General features: G+C 40.0%; 1 protein-coding gene across 3 annotated transcripts in view; it reads right to left on the minus strand.

Annotated features, from left to right (window-relative positions):
- Positions 1–3,655: 3,655 nt before the first annotated feature.
- LOC127426418 (sortilin-like) overlaps positions 3,656–18,457 on the minus strand; it is a 31,826-nt gene continuing 17,024 nt past the window's right edge. For 2 of the 3 annotated variants that reach the window (XM_051673199.1, XM_051673201.1), the window contains exons 3-20: positions 17,515–17,588; positions 17,200–17,302; positions 16,928–17,089; positions 16,764–16,837; positions 16,451–16,500; positions 16,200–16,327; positions 15,602–15,746; positions 12,931–13,086; positions 12,376–12,482; positions 9,662–9,764; positions 8,702–8,873; positions 8,270–8,460; positions 7,850–8,039; positions 7,587–7,703; positions 6,108–6,216; positions 5,810–5,922; positions 5,440–5,560; positions 3,656–5,353 (exon numbers count right to left, since the gene is read on the minus strand). In XM_051673199.1, the coding sequence (XP_051529159.1) occupies positions 5,339–5,353; positions 5,440–5,560; positions 5,810–5,922; positions 6,108–6,216; positions 7,587–7,703; positions 7,850–8,039; positions 8,270–8,460; positions 8,702–8,873; positions 9,662–9,764; positions 12,376–12,482; positions 12,931–13,086; positions 15,602–15,746; positions 16,200–16,327; positions 16,451–16,500; positions 16,764–16,837; positions 16,928–17,089; positions 17,200–17,302; positions 17,515–17,588 (2,130 nt within the window). In that variant the 3' untranslated portion in view covers positions 3,656–5,338. Of the gene's footprint in view, positions 5,354–5,439; positions 5,561–5,809; positions 6,011–6,107; positions 6,217–7,586; positions 7,704–7,849; positions 8,040–8,269; positions 8,461–8,701; positions 8,874–9,661; positions 9,765–12,375; positions 12,483–12,930; positions 13,087–15,601; positions 15,747–16,199; positions 16,328–16,450; positions 16,501–16,763; positions 16,838–16,927; positions 17,090–17,199; positions 17,303–17,514; positions 17,589–18,457 lie in introns of those variants that run through there. The other variant, XM_051673202.1, reaches the window with a different exon arrangement.

Genomic DNA, 18,457 nt, shown 5'->3' on the forward strand with positions numbered 1-18,457 from the left:
GGTGACATTTCACCCCACGTTTCCTGTAGCACTTGCCATAGGTGTGGCTGTCTTGTCAGGCACTTCTCACATACCTTACAGTCTAGCTGATCTCACAAAAGCTCAATGGGGTTAAGATCCATAACACTCTTTTCCATTTATCTGTTGTCCAATGTCTGTGTTTCTTTGCCCACTCTAACCATTTCTTTTTGATTTTCTGTTTCAAAAGTGGCTTTTTCTTTGTAATTCTTCCTGTAAGGCCTGCACCCCTGAGTCTTCTCTTTACTGTTGTACATGAAACTGGTGTTGAGTGGGTAGAATTCAGTGAAGCTGTCAGCTGAGGACATGTGAGGAGTCTATTTCTCAAACTAGAGACTCTGATGTACTTATCCTTTTGTTTAGTTTTACATCTGGCCTTCCACATCTCTTTCTGTCCTTGATAGAGCTAGTTATCCTTTGTCTTTCAAGACTGTAGTGTACACCTTTGTATGAAATCTTCAGTTTTTTGGCAATTTCAAGCATTGTATAGCCTTCATTCCTCAAAACAATAATTGACTGACGAGTTTCTAGAGAAAGCTGCTTCTTTTTTGCCATTTTTGACCTAATATTGACCTTAAGACATGCCAGTCTATTGCGTACTGTGGCAACTCAAAAACAAACACAATGTTAAGCTTCATTTAACAAACCAAATAACTTTCAGCTGTGTTTGATATAATGGTAAGTGATTTTCTAGTACCAAATTAACAATTTAGCATGATTACTCAAGGATAAGGTGTTGGAGTGATGGTTGCTGGAAATGGGGCCTGTTTAGATTTTATAAAAAAATGACTTTTTTCAAATAGTGATAGTGCTGTTTTTTACATCAGTAATGTCCTGACTATACTTTGTGATCGGTTAAATGCCACTTTGGTGTATTAAAATACCAATTTCCTTCAGAAACAGCAAAATCTGTACATTATTCCAAACATTTGGCCACCAGTGTGTATATATATATATATATATATATATACAGGTGCATCTCAATAAATTAGAATGTCGTGGAAAAGTTCATTTATTTCAGTAATACAACTCAAATTGTGAAACTCGTGTATTAAATAAATTCAGTGCACACAGACTGAAGTAGTTTAAGTCTTTGGTTCTTTTAACTGTGATGATTTTGGCTCACATTTATCAAAAACCCACCAATTCACTATCTCAAAAAATTAGAATATGGTGACATGCCAATCAGCTAATCAACTCAAAACACCTGCAAAGGTTCCTGAGCCTTCAAAATGGTCTCTCAGTTTGGTTCACTAGGCTACACAATCATGGGGAAGACTGCTGATCTGACAGTTGTCCAGAAGACAATCATTGACACCCTTCACAAGGAGGGTAAGCCACAAACATTCATTGCCAAAGAAGCTGGCTGTTCACAGAGTGCTGTATCCAAGCATGTTAACAGAAAGTTGAGTGGAAGGAAATAGTGTGGAAGAAAAAGATGCACAACCAACCGAGAGAACCGCAGCCTTATGATTGTCAAGAAAAATCGATTCAAGAATTTGGGTGAACTTCCAAGGAATGGACTGAGGCTGGGGTCAAGGCAGCAAGAGCCACCACACACAGACATGTCAAGGAATTTGGCTACAGTTGTCGTATTCCTCTTGTTAAGCCACTCCTGAACCACAGACAACGTCAGAGGCGTCTTACCTGGGCTAAGGAGAAGAAGAACTGGACTGTTGCCCAGTGGTCCAAAGTCCTCTTTTCAGATGAGAGCAAGTTTTGTATTTCATTTGGAAACCAAGGTCCTAGAGTCTGGAGGAAGGATGGAGAAGCTCATAGCCCAAGTTGCTTGAAGTCCAGTGTTAAGTTTCCACAGTCTGTGATGATTTGGGGTGCAATGTCATCTGCTGGTGTTGGTCCATTGTATTTTTTGAAAACCAAAGTCACTGCACCCGTTTACCAAGAAAGTTTGGAGCACTTCATGCTTCCTTCTGCTGACCAGCTTTTTAAAGATGCTGATTTCATTTTCCAGCAGGATTTAGCACCTGCCCACACTGCCAAAAGCACCAAAAGTTGGTTAAATGACCATGGTGTTGGTGTGCTTGACTGGCCAGCAAACTCACCAGACCTGAACCCCATAGATAATCTATGGGGTATTGTCAAGAGGAAAATGAGAAACAAGAGACCATAAAATGCAGATGAGCTGAAGGCCACTGTCAAAGAAACCTGGGCTTCCATACCACCTCAGCAGTGCCACAAACTGATCACCTCCATGCCACGCCGAATTGAGGCAGTAATTAAAGCAAAATGAGCCCCTACTAAGTATTGAGTACATATACAGTAAATTAACATACTTTCCAGAAGGCCAACAATTCACTAAAAATGTTTTTTTTATTGGTCTTATGATGTATTCTAATTTTTTGAGATAGTGAATTGGTGGGTTTTTGTTAAATGTGAGCCAAAATCATCACAATTAAAAGAACCAAAGACCTAAACTACTTCAGTCTGTGTGCATTGAATTTATTTAATACACGAGTTTCACAATTTGAGTTGAATTACTGAAATGAATGAACTTTTCCACGACATTCTAATTTATTGAGATGCACCTGTATATAACGGTAGCCAGCTGGTAGGTAGCTGTACAGTGTGTAAACCTCACTCCCCTGGTCTCAAGAGGCACACTAGCGACTGACACTAGAGGCTGTAGCCTTTAGCCTCCTCGTTAGCGTGCCCACCTCCCATGCCAGAGATGCTGGTTCAAATCCTGTTTGGAGCAGGTCAAGCAGGACCAGTTACAGTGGTGCCATGACCTGTATGGGAGTGAGGTTTAGGGGGGTGAGTGTAACGGTAGCTAGCTGGTAGGTAGCTGTGCAGTGTGTGAACCTCACTCCCCTGGTCTCCAGAGGCACACTAGCAACTGATGGTAGAGGCTGTAGCCTTTAGCCTCCTCATTAGCACACCCACCTCCCATGCCGGTTCAAATCCTGTTTGGAGCGGGTCAAGCAGGACCGCTTACATACATACATATATATATATATATATATATATATATATATATTAGTAAAAAAAAAAATGTATGTGAACCCTTTTGAATTAGTTTGTCTTAGTATCTGGTTTGATCTTCATCTTAATTACAATAATGAACAAACACAATCTGTTTTAACTAACTAACACAAACTATTGTATTGTTATTGTACATATTGAATACATCATTCAAACATTTACAGTGTAGATTGGAAAAACTATGTGAATCCCTAGGCTAATAAAGCTGGAAAGGGTTACAGAGTTATCTCAAAGAGCTTATATATTCATCTGTCTACAGTTCGACAAGTTGTCTATAAATGAAGATGATTTAGTACTGTGGCTACTTTCCCTAGAAGTGGCTGTCCAGCCAAGATAACTCAAAGGGCACACCGTAGAATGCTCAACGAGGTAAAAAAGAACCCTAGATTGACAGCTAAAGGCTTGAAGGAATCATTGGAACTGGTTAACCTCTCTGTTCATGAGTTTAAAAATTTTGAACTGACGTGTCCATGGCAGCACAACACAAAGGAAGCCGCCACTTTTCAACATAAACATTGCTGCGTGCTTGAAGTTTGCCAAAGACCACTGTGCTCCACAATGCTACTGGGAAAATGTTTTGTGGACTAATGAAACTAAGGTTGAATTGTTTGGGAAGAACACACATCACTACACATGGCGTAAAAATGGTTTTTTATTTTATGTATTTTTTATTGGCAGTCACATTTAATGGTACAGCGTGTCAAACATTGGCTTTAGAAGAGCCACATTCATCCTGATTAAACTCTCTTTTACAAATGAGCTTTCATTTGTCATGCATAACCATTAATGAAATGAGTGATCCACTGTCATCTATAAACCCTGAGGTATCTATTTCTTTGTGTGTGCAAAAAAACTGCACTCAAAACTTTCAGCTTATTGACTACAAATTAGCTTATAAGTTGAGTCAAAACAGTCCCCAAAAATATAAAGTTTCGTGTTTGATTAGGCTGGTAATTACTGTAGGTACACTTAATATTGTCAACATCCTAATGAAGGATGTGTTGATATTCTGTAAAAATGTTTAATGTCATTATTAACATTAAACATTTTGTCTTGTTATTGTATATACAACTATTGCTGAATGATACCGCATTGCTATTATGTTTTATGTACTCATTTATTCCATCTGACCCATTACATAAGGTGGGCCACATTTAAGATGATTGAAAACCATGCTTTTAAGACAATGTGCCATTTCTTAAAATCCCCAAATTATTCTGTCAATGGTCAATCTTTTCTTTAAATCTAATGACAATATAACACTACAAAACAGAATAAAATTGGTAACATGTAATACTCAACTGGAAGAAGAATGTATCCTTATTTGTGCATAGAAGGTATGCAAAGGGCATTGTATATCTAAGCACACAGGAATGTCCAAAAAAAAATAAAAATAAAAATAAAATTAGAAATGGCAGTGAATGTCACCTGTAAAAGGCAAAGTAAGGTTTGGTTTATGGAATGACTTAAAAGTTTCTTTAAGATCCAAATCGCATTTCCAAGGGTATTAGTGTAATAAAGAAACAAACTTTACAAACAAGTTGCAATGTACTTCTATAGTGAATATCCCTGTAACAGTCAAACATTAAGCTTATGCTCACATAATCATGAACCTACTTGTGTGTGTGAGAAAAAAACAAAAAACAGACTTTCCGAAATATCTCAGGGAGACTTCAAACCAGTTTCTTAATATGCAAACATAAAAAGCAGGAAAATCCTTTGGTGGAGCTAATACCTGATGCAGGGCAACCAGCAATGCAACAATAAGCACTTATGTCAGTTTTAACTCTGTTTCAAACCTTACTGTATCTCTTTCTCATTATATATTGCTCAAATAACAGTGGCAATATAGAGTGTTAGTTTGTTATACAATATGCTGAAAGCCACCTGACTTCAAGGTGTCCGTGTCATTTCACATAAACTCACAATATATTGCAACTCTCAATTGAAATTCACATAAATCCTTTATGCATCCAAAATACAACCGTCATATTCTGAAATGAAAAAAATAAAAAATAAATCAGGAAGCAATGACAGATATACGGGCATGAAGTAGTTAATTCCGCAGTTGATCAGAAAACTCGTAAGGAAAAATTTTCTCTGTTCTTGTCCTTCTGGAATGTGGTCAAATCTTGTTGGGCTGAATTAAAAGATTTGTCCCAACTAGAATCCAATGAACTGGGAAGACACTACAGTCAGAATGTGTGTTATTATCTGGTAGGCATTGGAACACTGATACACACACACAGAGGACATGGAAAGGATAGGCATTATGGTTTTTCTCTTATGGAATTGGATATAGTCCATTATTTTGATGTCACTCTAGGAGGTCCTGTAGATGTTTAGAAAGATACTTACATTGTTGACATTGTTAAAATATAAAATGTATTCTTTAGATGTGAGAAGTAGTATATATACCTCATCTGAATCGTCATGGTAATGCATCTTGCCAACCTCCAGTGTATCCAGGTCATCCACACCATCAATACCGTTAGCTTCAACGTGCTGCTGCAATACTGAGTACCTGTGTACAAGGAACCTACAGAAGACATCAAAAAAGAGGCCATGACATGCACTCTGCATAAATAAATATAATGGCAAATGCTGCATAGGAAATCAAATACAAAAGACACTGCTCATGCACTGCATGATGCGACAATCATACAATAATAATATTGGGATTTTTTGGCCAGTAATAAAGAAAAAAAAAGTAATTTAGAAAAAGTTTAGAAATAAAAGTGTTTTTTGTGCCGCTATGTGTGACATTTATGAAAATGGGGAAACCCACCTTCCTCCACAGACATATTTTTTGATGAAGAGAACCCCAGCGATGGCACTGATCAACAGAACTGTGATTACCACAGCTATAATAGGACCTGAGTTCACTGAGGGAGACTCTGTCTGAGAGATGCATGATGGGAAACAGGGGAGATAAGATCATTTTTGTATCCCTTTCTCAAACAAGTGTAACAAAACACTCACATTAATCCTAAAAAAAAAACAAATCACAGATAGATAGATAGAATTTACAATAGATTCAAAACTTTATTTTTGTAAGCATCAAGTTGATACAAATAAATACCTACCAGTAGCTCTGGCCTCAGTAAGTTACTAACACACTTCTTACTCAGATCAATCTCTTTTCTTTCTGGAGTCATTCCTCCATTACAATGATCTCCTGGAATCTTCCGATAACTATGGTCACATAAAGTAGAGTGTTACTTTCTGAACTTTGGGACCAGTTTTAATCCCCTAAATGCATTCAGTAGCGGCGCACCACCGCTGATAAATTATGAGTGATGCTGCTGAAATTTCACGTGTTTTATTAATATACTCGACACAACGTAACGCTTGGTAGGTCTGTTCAGATAGGGTCACCGTTCAATCTTCGGTGGCGGCAAAAACAAAATTTGCAAAGGCAAATTTTATGATAATCTCGAGTTCGGCACCTTATACTCGCTAAATATGCTTCTCATCTGCAACACGAAAATATCACAGTGCGATTAAAGCCTAGTTTTTGCACAAGTTTGGCACGAAACATCAGAATCACTCGTGCCAATGATCTGCTCTGTATCTCTTATTCACTTGATATTGTGGTACAGAGGTGCCCCGTTTGAATTGTAGTGAGAATTTTCTATTTTAAAGCGCTATGGAGGAAGTCATCCCTCTTAAACTGTAGACAGCCCCGACATGCTAGACAGCACTGAGGAAAAAAAGAGTAACACTGTTCTATGCTCCAAATTAAAGTGTTTCTCAAATTACACATCATCATCTTTACTAATATGTATCATGATTTTACAGTAGTAACAGATATTTTGATGAAAATTTAATAGTTTCATATTAGATTATCTATAATAATTTATTATTATTATTTTAGAAGGACTAGGTCCATTGACATAAACACAGTAATGAGGAGCCATCTATAGTCTTACCTGTGCTTATATGCAAAGGTTAAATTGGGATTTTGAGGAGGGGGGTTACATTGGGTCTTGATGTCCAATGTAAATCTGGGTCCTGAAGCAAAACCAGTTGAAACCCACTAATTACTATTCAGTAGTGTTGATACTTGTTATATGTGTGAAATAGGTCTATATTATCTATTTGTATTCATGTTTAATAAAAATAGTGCAAGTAATTTTCAGCATTGAGGCATTTAATTATTTGACAGTTATTACTACAGCCATCTGGGTTTCCAGAGCCCTTCAAGTGTCAAAAGCTCCCAGTTAATAAACACACACATGACAAGGAGAACATAAATAGCCCATCTATAATGATTCTAAGGTCACTGCAAGCTATTTCTTCCACCGACGCACGTAAATACGGGTCCGGCATTGCACAACAGCACTGCTGCTGAAAGAATTCCTTGGGAAAAAACTGCAATTTTAAAGCACATGCTTTTAATTTCAGCCAATCCATTTAGTAGATTTCTTAGAGCAGTAATTGGACCATGTATCATAGTACTGCTTTCAACGGCAACACAATAAAATGTGAAATGAAAATTGTGCACATATGCTGAACACTCAAATACAACTGCTATGGAGAGAAAATGGAGAATCATTTTTCACCCGCTGGTTTGAAGTTGCTCTTTGCGTCCATGCAGGCAGAACTCCAGTGAATGGCCAATAAGATCAGGCTGCTCCACACACACAGAGCTGTTTTCTGCATGGTAGAACCCAAAGTCACTGTGTGAAAAGACAGATAGGGATTGGACTCATGGACTGAATGTGTAGTATAAGATGTAGGATTAGTATAATAATTTGTACGTTAAGCATATTGGAAAATTTGGCAAAATGTTTGTTGCTAAATTGTAAACAGTAGTTTTTTGAACCATTGAAAATCAGCGAGGGTGCAGAGGCACGTGGTGGGCTCCTTCATGACCGCATAATCCCGACCTTTCCAGCAGACGGAGTCTTTTCGTAACCGTAGAAACCTCTCCTTGTACCCCAGCATGCACCCGTCAGTGGGGTCACTAATATCGCTGGAGTGGGCGAGCCACTGGATGTAGTCACTTTCCCGACCTGCAAGGGGAGTTTCAGCTAATTTTAGGGCAATATTTTATTTATTTTGTGATCTTTCTTCTGAATATAGGTGTAAACCATGCAGGAAAAAACATCTTAACCAAGGCACAGGCATACCAGACTGATAACTGATGAAATTCTGAATGAAAACTAAATCAATCACATTGTACATAAATTTATGAAATTTCATCATACATGTACAAAATAGTTATGAATATTAGTACACTCACAGTCTCTGGAGAGCAACTGCCTGAAGTCTATAGTGACAGAAACCCAGTACTGATTAAGGACGGTCTCCCTGTAGCCCCACAGACTGACGTTCATTGAACGGGCACCAGGTTCTGATGCCAATCCAGTGAAGTATATTGGGTCATCAGTGAAATTAAACACATGCCAACATTGACCTTCATCAGTGGAAAATCTATTAACAAAACAAAACAAAATGGAAAAGATAAACATGACAACAGCATTAGAAAAATGTATTCACTTTGTTTAAATGTTAATTCTGGAAATAAATAAAAAAAATTATTTAATATAGAAATATTGTTTAATATCAACAACGTGAAATCATGATGGAACCTGTTCATATATCACACCAGCTCTGGACCAATAATCTGCATACATCACATCAGTATAAACATCAGGTTAGACAGTGAGCTCACTTGATCTGTGAGATGGGGTGTGTGGGGTTGTGCTCCACAGCTACCAGAAGACCCCCTGAATCCAGTATGGCGTAGTGGTGTGGGCCTTTCAGAGCCTGAAACCATGTGTAACCCCCGTCGTCTGACACATACACGTCTGGAGAAAGCACAGAAATGGCTCCACCAACACTCCCTGATGAAAGAACACATGGATGAGTCAGAGAAACACAGCGTGACAGATAAAACTCTGTAAAACTCGTGCAAGATAGAAGCACAAGATAGAAGTAGGGGCTTATATAGGGAACAGTAAAATATTTCTTAAAGATATGTATAACTATTATGAATTATTTACTTTAATCCCATAGTTTGCAACTAGAGAATATAGAGAAATTGACAATGATGGGGGTTGGGTGATTAGCTCTACTGGGATCACAATGAGTTTCTTCTGTACAACCAGGGACTAAAGCATGTCAAACCATTGGCATGGATGAAGAATAGAAAACGTCAAGATGATTGTGGTAGCTGACCAAAAAAAAAGAAAATAACACTACAAATATAATAGAACAGAAGAGACAGAATAGGACATGTCAGAAAATATTGAATGAAATAGATTAGAATAGAACATGGAAAAATAGAATGGGCATAGCAGAATAGAAAAGAAAAAGAATAGCACATGGCATAATAATATAATATAATAGGTTCTTCGCCTAATAGCAAAAATTTGTGTGTGAATTTTGAATGGCCTATACGGCATCGAGTGTAGATGACTTGGTCCCATCAATTATTAAAATGGAACAAATTTATTTTCTCAACATCAGTATTGATTTCATGTAATTTACTTGCTAAACATTAATCCCATTCTAATTGTACATGGTAGAATAGAACAGAATAGAAAGAGTACAGAACGGTGCAGAACAGAATAGTCAGTAATAGCATAGACTTTTAGAAAGCCTTGTGATAGAAAATGTGGGCAGTAATCACCATGGGCCAGGATGAGTCCCACAGCATTGGGCTCTGTGAGGGGCTGCATAGGCACATTCAGTTTCATAGAAATACTGTAGGAGGCGTGAATATGCAGACTACACTGCAAGAGAACAGAGGCATGTACAAGATTAACATGATGCACTGCACAGTTTTTTAGAAATCACATATAACCATGTTTAGATACATTCTGTCATTTAAGTGCTATTAAAAATAGAGAGCATTGCAAAAAGAGGATGGGCCAGGATGAGAGAGTGTTAGTGTGGTTTCATAAAGTGTTCTGGCGATGAGAATGACGTTGGAAATGTGAACTATCCTAACAACACAGATAATGACTCTGATGCAATGAATTCAGAATGTGTGTTATATTGTGAATCATCCTTTTTATGGTCAAAGAAACACCAATAAAAACTGGAGCACGGCACCACTTCATCTGAATTTTCCCTTTAGGGTAGCCATAACATCTCTCGTGCTCTTGAACCAGAATCTTTGCTTCGTTGTTGAATCTGCACACCTTACTGTAACAGCGAGTGGATTATTTTCTATCTCCCTGTCTGTGCTCCGACAAACAGTCGTGTTTTATTGAGTGTAAAGCACATAAAAGAGCTGTTTGCTAAACAATGTCTTTTCAAGATGGCGTTTCGCAAATGTTTTCCATGTGAGTGATATCTCCTTCTGTCAGCTTTTTATGACTTATTATGACTTGACGCTCTCCCTATTCAGTGAGAGTTCAGGTCTCTGGTGCTGCCGCCTTTGCGGTGTTTGTTAAATGCACCCTGCCATGAATTGATGCTCTGGCCACCAAGGTTTCTGCCCAGGAAAATGGCAGGTCTACGAGCCGGCCGGTGTCTGTGGAGTAACACCCCTGGTAAAATTTTTCACGAATTTGCTTTTCACTTTTCTTGCAGTTGTGAGCCAGAAATGAGAGTGTGACATCTCCTCTGTAGCACAGGAAGGTTTGCCCAGTTTTTACTATTGTTGAGGGCATGCCAGGAGACTGCCATGTTGCAACACTGAGATTTAAGGGGCCTCCATGTCAACTGGTGACCCTCTCTCTTTCCCCAGTGTCGCAAGCCAGAATCAAGATTATGGTGTGACGCTGGTCACTTCATTGCCTGTCTTGCTGTTGTTAGTGACGTGCCATGTCAAAACACGACTTAAGGTGTCCACAGTGTTTTTTCCTGACCCTTGACAAAAAAACCTCTGTGTCCCCAATACAGTCCTCTCAGTTTCCCCACCGTCGCAAGCCAGGAACAGGTTGGTGGCATGACGCAGGTGACTTTCAGTGCCTGTTTTACTGTTGTTGGCGACGTGTCAGAACACTGATATGTCGCATCAAGGGGATTTAAGGCATACACAGTAAGCTTTCTTCAGGCCTTATGAAGGCCTGGTAAAGTGGCCCTCTTGCTTCCCCGCCGTCAACTAGCTGCGAACAAGAACACGATCACAGTATGTTTGCTGTTTGTGTTGCTGTTGGCTCTGTGCCATGATAGTCATGTTCCAACAAAATGAGTCACAAAATTACTCAGGACTATGTGCTTCAGTTCGCGAGGCATCCACCTCACTTTAACAGTGTCCTCTCCTCCACTGTCACGGTGTGGGACATGCTGATTTTGTGCTCAGAGGTACAATGTGTCCTCGCCAAAGATGCGATATGTAGTGTACCGGTGGGCAGAAAAGCTTCTACAGCCACTATTTTCTGCTACCGTCAGAAAGGATGGTGGGCTAGGGTCTATACTGGACTTGAGACACTTGAATCAGACACTCAGAAAGTCTCCGTTCAAGACGATTACATCCATCCTCTGGACTGGTTCATGCCTACTGAACTAAAAGACGAGTCTACCGCGGAGACCTAGCGCGTGTGGAGGCTTCACGCTATTCTCTGCGGCATCCATGCACAACTCACCACACGCCCCACCGAGAGCAAGAACCACACATTATAGCGACTACGAGGAGGTTAACCCAACATGACTCTACCCACCCTAGCAACTGGGCCAATTGGTTGCTTAGGAAGCCTGACTGGAGTCACTCAGCATGCCCTGGATTCGAACTTGCGACTCCAGTTGTGGTAGTCAGCGTCTTTTACTTGCTGAACTACTCAGGCCTCCCGAGCTTTTTGTTTATTAACAAAACAGTGTTGCTGGTGGCACTGCAGTGGCCCGACAGCATTTAGTTCCCAGAGCTAGTAGACCTGTTGGATGCTCTCCCATGGGAATTCCTATCATGTGGTATGACGAGGAGGAGGGTGTGGCCAGGCCATGATGATGCACGGCTGGCACTGAATCAGGTGATCAGCGGGAGAGTGAGATAAAGGGGAGCCGGAGGCGCCAGTTTGAGAGAGAGAGAGAGACGCACGGTTGGAGAAGTGGTTGAGGACCGGCGGCAGCGTGTCTGGGAGCCGGCAAGCAAGTTCTTCTCTCCTCTCTCTCTGTGTGTCTCCGCTCGCCCTTCCCCTCTCCCACGCCTCCCCTCGTCTCTCCCCCAGGTTCAGGGAAACAAGGTTACAGTTGTAACCAGAGCATTTTTTTCCATTGACCAAAGCCAATGGCATTTGTCTTGGTGACTGTTGTTTTGGTGTTAATCGTGCTACAGAACTGCACCATGAACTTATTACAGGGACAATAAATAAGCTGACAAATAAAGTTGATACATAAATGGACACCATAAGGTCCATAAAGTCTCTTGTCTCTCACCTAAAGTCTAAAGGCTCTCACCTTGCCTGGGTGCTCGGTTGTGGAGTCACATACTCCATTCCAGGGCTTCTGCAGGGGTCTCCACTCTCCCCCCTGATTAAATGTGATCACTGTCTGCACAGAGCCATCTGTAGAAAGAAGATACTCATCAACAAATATGGGCTGCTCTATTTTATATATGTGGGTCTAGAATCACAATCTCCAACACGGAGGAATGGATTTTTTCAGTGGAAAAAGGGAAAACCACTGATTCTTTGACAGTAAAGACTGAAGAGTTATTTTTAGATAGGAACATTTTTAAGTAAGACTATATAAATATAACTTTTTATAATTATCAATACTCTAACTGTTCAAGAATAAGAATCAGAGGAGAGGGAGGATTTTCAATTCTCTCCACTAACCCTCTTGTACAAAAAATTACTGCTGAATTTTCTATATTTCACAAGTAGTTTAAGGGACAAATCCTTAGATTTGATAAAGAAAGAGAGAGTAACCAAGAGAGATACATTTTGCAGTTTAATCTTCAATTTCTTTTTTTAAATTATAGTCAAAGCATTCAGACAAAATCTGTCATACCCACTGCGAGCACACTGGTCATATAGACCCCTCTCAGAGAGGTGATGTTAGTAAAGTCCGTGTCTCCACCTGTCGTAGTATACAAATGACGTTCCAGGGACGTGGAAAACACTATGCCCCGGTCATCAGACACATAGATGGTACCAATACCTGAGTCTAATAGTAAAAAGAAGTAAAAACAATAATCAATATACAGGTTCAAGATTTTATTTATAATATTGGCTTTAAATCCACTAATGTCACATGCCCTCTGGAGTACATCAAATTTTTGGGATCAAAAAAATCTAAAGCAAACCTTTCTGTATGACTTGTCATAATGATGTTAGCTTGACAAATCCAATATACTGTTATTCTACAAATTTTGTTGAGGGTTTTATCAAAATCCCTAAACGAAGTCCAACATTTCTGACTGTAACTCCTCCTAGAGCAAGCTACCTCCACCAAACTCGGCATAGACCCTTAAACTGTTTTGACTCAGGTTGTCATTTCTTTTCTAACTGATCAGACTTATGGTTTTCGCACAGCAGACGATCAAAAATAGGAACAATCCCATAGATTTACATTGATGGAATGTTCAAATGGGCCAACGGAATGCTTGTTAATTTAAACCATAGACTACTTAGCAGAGACAGGCCACTTCTATTAAAATGAATGGGAGAAATTGGAACACCCAGTGGTCAACGGATATAGAAAGGAAGTCCCGCCTTACATGTAAAAGAGCCAATCACCTTTTAGATACAGACATCGTCTGTCAATCAACTCAAGGATGTGCATTAGCTATACAAGCCAGGAAAATTGTGGGGCTTTTTTGCATAATCTGAGGTAAAGCAGCACAATTTATGATTATGGTGTTGTCAGATTGTAGTTTAGATATGGCCTTTGATCGTAATCTTGACCAACAGTTTTTAAGATTTCTGTCTTTCCCCTTTCAAGTAGATAGGAGCTGCTCTTGTATGCCGCTTGTTTACATAGAAAAATAGTTGCCTGAGAATGTTCCAAAGATGCCACTGAGAGGACTAACTTGCTAGAAAGACTTTGTTTAAACTCCAACTTTCAAAAAATTTGAATGTAAACAAACCCAGAAATGGTCTTTGATCTGATTAAGTTGCTCTTTCTATCTACCAATCTGACGGTTTATCTGACTGATTTATGTGGCAGTCTTTCTGACTATCTACACTATATTGCCAAAAGTATTCGCTCATCTGCCTTTAGACGCATATGAACTTAAGTGACATCCCATTCTTAATCCATAGGGTTTAATATGATGTCGGCCCACCCTTTACAGCTATAACAGCTTCAACTCTTCTGGGAAGGCTTTCCACAAGGTTTAGGAGTGTGTTTATGGGAATCTTTGACCATTCTTCCAGAAGCGCATTTGTGAGGTCAGACAGTGATGTTGGACGAGAAGGCCTGGCTCGCAGTCTTCGCTCTAATTCATCCCAAAGGTGCTCTATCGGGTTGAGGTCAGGACTCTGTGCAGGCCAGTCAAGTTCTTCCACACCAAACTCGCTCATCCATGTCTTTATGGACCTTGCTTTGTGCACTGGTGCGCAGTCATGTTGGAACAGGAAGCAGCCATCCCCAAACTGTTCCCACAAAGTTGGGAGCATGGAATTGTCCAAAATCTCTTGGTATGCTGAAGCATTCAGAGTTCCTTTCACTGGAACTAAGGGGCCAAGCCCAGCTCCTGAAAAACAACCCCACACCATAATCCCCCCTCCATCAAACTTCACAGTTGGCACAATGCAGTCAGACAAGTACCGTTCTCCTGGCAACCGCCAAACCCAGACTCATCCATCAGATTGCCAGATGGAGAAGCGTGATTCGTCACTCCAGAGAACGCGTCTCCACTGCTCTAGAGTCCAGTGGCGGCGTGCTTTACACCACTGCATCTGACGCTTTGCATTGCACTTGGTGATGTATGGCTTGGATGCAGCTGCTCGGCCATGGAAACCCATTCCATGAAGCTCTCTTCGCACTGTTCTTGAGCTAATCTGAAGGCAACATGAACTTTGGAGGTCTGTAGTGATTGACTCTGCAGAAAGTTGGCGACCTCTGCGCACTATGCGCCTCAGCATCCGCTGACCCTGCTCTGTCATTTTACGTGGCCTACCACTTCGTGGCTGAGTTGCTGTCATTCCCAATCACTTCCACTTTGTTATAATACCACTGACAGTTGACTGTGGAATATTTAGTAGCGAGGAAATTTCACGACTGGACTTGTTGCACAGGTGGTATCCTATCACAGTACCACGCTGGAATTCATTCTATCACAAATGTTTGTAGAAGCAGTCTGCATGCCTAGGTGCTTCATTTTATACACCTGTGGCCATGGAAGTGAATGGAACACCTGAATTCAATTATTTGGATGGGTGAGCGAATACTTTTGGCAATATAGTGTATCTAGTTAGCTGTTTGTCTTACTGTAATGTCTGTCAAAGTTTGTCTTGATCAATGTTACCTATCTATTATCTATTATTAAAATAGCTAATGTTTTCTTATTTACATATGTTTAATTTGTGGAGGTTCTCATGTCATTCATCACATAAACAAAATTCTGAAGGTCAAATCTAAGCGATATGATAAGATCCATATCTGCATATTGCATAATAATGTTATTGTAATGCTATACCAGGGATTTATGGAGCTGAACAATAAACAACTGATTTACCACCAGGTTCATCTACGTGCATGAAGACCATATCATCATTGGCAGCCAGAATGGAGTAGAACTGTTCATGGCCAACAGTGGGGAGCTGAGCCATGTTCCACGTCTCACCCTGATCTACCGACACATGAATCATACGTGTGGAGCCCTGAAAAAGAAAGTATTTTTGACACCTGCATGTGAAACCAACCATACAAATCACACTATAGTTTTGCTCCAAATCCGAGCTGCTTATTTAAGCAGCTGCCTTATAAGTCAGCATTGTAAAACAAAATGGAAACTCATAAGTAATTGATTTGGAACATTCTCCATAAGACGGTTGAACATTAGCCTGTAAAGCCTGAAAATGCTAAGCAAGCAATTCACTTAATTTTGGAACAGAGATTATATATCCTGTAGCTCAACTGGTAGAACATGGTGCTAGCAACACCAGATCATCAGTTTGATTCCCAGGGAACACACAAACTGATAACATGTACTGCATGAATGCACTGTAAGTTGTTTTGGATAGTGTCTGGCAAATGCATAAATCTAAATGTGATATCACAAAACAGTTTTCTCACAAACATCTCTCAATTCATGTAAAATTAAGAGAGCTCACCGAGTCTGTCATGACAGATGCAAAAACAAAGCGTCCACCAATCCCAAAAGAATAGATCTTGCTTCCAATAGTCTTAAATGTTCTACCATAGTCTAAAGACTTTCTCAATTCTAGCATTCCCCGGTCAGCTGAGAGAAAGAGAGAGACAAAATCGACTAAATGAGGAACTGTAAGCTTGAAATAATCCTGATAGATACAACATGCTTGAAATGATCCTGACCATTTTGTTATACTAAGAAATATCTACTCACTGCAGGATCCATTGGGGTTTGTGGTTAAGAAAATGGTGTCATCAATTCCCCTAAAATGACAGGCAAATAGATACAACTAGAAATCTCCATCCATCTGCACATAATTCATCACAGCAATTTAGGATGTTATCTAATGCACTGACATTCTGGACATACATTTTTAATTGTGGTTGGTCACTCTATTGGTCAGATTGTCTCATTCTGTCTAAGTGGGCAGTTGTTGGCCAGAATAAGCTGCATTTTATGCCGATAGTCAAAATTCTGGCCAAATGAAATTACGACCATTCATTTATGTGTATGTCTGCTGTCATACCATTTCACAAGACATACTGTCTCATGGATCTTCCTCCAGTTGGCTCCAAAGTCCTCAGACAGCCATAAATCATACTGAGACACAAATTATATTAAAACTGAGTGACCAAAAGAACAAAGGAAATGTCTATTGAACAGTAGTCTATAAATGATCATTGGTCCTACATTGATGCTGTAGACCATGAGTATGTTGCTGTCTCTGGGGTTGTAGGTGATCTGCATTAAGGGATGGAAGGGAAGCTCAGAGGTCACGAAACTATTCCCAAAATCAACCGAATGGAAAATTTTAGTGACTCTTCCCTCGGTTAGATCACCTGTGAGGATCACCTGTGGGACAACAAGCAGACAAGCAGAAAAGATGTATTTTTTAAATAAATAAATATGTTCAAATATGTAAAGTACACCCAGAGCAGGAAATAAAGGAATCAAACCCTCACCTTGCCTGAATTTTCAGGACCGATTGCAATGCCAAACTCGGTCTGTATGAAGGTGTTGTTAATGAGGTCAGTGATGTCCTGAAAAGTCTTTCCATAGTCTTCACTGACCCACAAGAGAAGAGAGAGAGTTATGGATCATGTGATACAGCTTATCAAAAACAAATGGATCTATTTTGTACTAGTTTTAATCTTGAGGAAATGCAGCAAGGATGGAATTGATTATTGGAAGGATTTATTATTCCCTAATCTTTATATAAAAATGATAGCAATAGAGTTCCATCATAGTTTGGGCACCGTCCTAAAATACACTCTTACCTTCTGTAGAGTCTGGACTGACCGAACCGCATGATAAAAAGTGGAACCTGGAAAGTGGTCAGCGCCAGCAATACCTGCACAGAGAGAGGAACATAGTGACATAGTGTGTAAGTGAATAATATGGTATGGGCAAGTGATAGACCCAGAGTCGTTCGGAAACTTGCAGTGCAGAAAAGCATTCTTAAGGATTTAGACTCTGGCTCGGGCGAGTTACCTCAGGACACATGCCCAAACATGAGCACAGCTCCAATCTCAACCTTCAGACTTAATTTATCCAGCTATCACTCAAGCGCAGGCAATTCACGCTTACAGCTAGGATTCTGAATGGACGGCGCCCGCTCTCATTTAACTCCTGTCTCTAACTCTTAACTTTATCTTTAGCAGAAAAACTGGGGGGAAATCACGAAGAATGAATTGCGCCCGGTAAAAGTGTTGTTTATTTGCACGTGTTGTCTGTGCTGGTTTAGCGCCCGTTTTACTCGGGGAATTATGCAGATAAGGCAACAGAGCAAACGCACTCAAAATGTTTGCTGAATAAAATTTGCATGGCGCAATTCCATTCTTGTGGGCCGATTCTGAGCGCCATATAGCAGAGGATGCATCAGACCATCGCGATCTGACACATTCTGTCAGGACTGTACAGCATCACTCTAATGCTTTGAACCAGAGTCCAGACGCCTAACTCATCTCTTAAACATGCCGAAAGTGCTACTGACTACACTGCGCGTCTGGATATATGCCAGGTTATTACACTCTTCTCTACCATTTGATCATCATTTGACGAGTTACCGCTGCCATGAACAACAGAAAATTTACAAAAATATCTCTTTTAAATACAATTCAGATTACCCCTGCTTTCCTCGGGCGGTAATAACACAATGTTAATTGCACTGGGCAAATAACACAGAGTTCTGTGAACAAAGCGCAATCCAGTATAATGACC

The sequence above is a fragment of the Myxocyprinus asiaticus genome, chromosome 35, assembly GCF_019703515.2.
Source record: "Myxocyprinus asiaticus isolate MX2 ecotype Aquarium Trade chromosome 35, UBuf_Myxa_2, whole genome shotgun sequence".
In the NCBI taxonomy this organism is placed as follows: Eukaryota; Metazoa; Chordata; class Actinopteri; order Cypriniformes; family Catostomidae; genus Myxocyprinus; species Myxocyprinus asiaticus.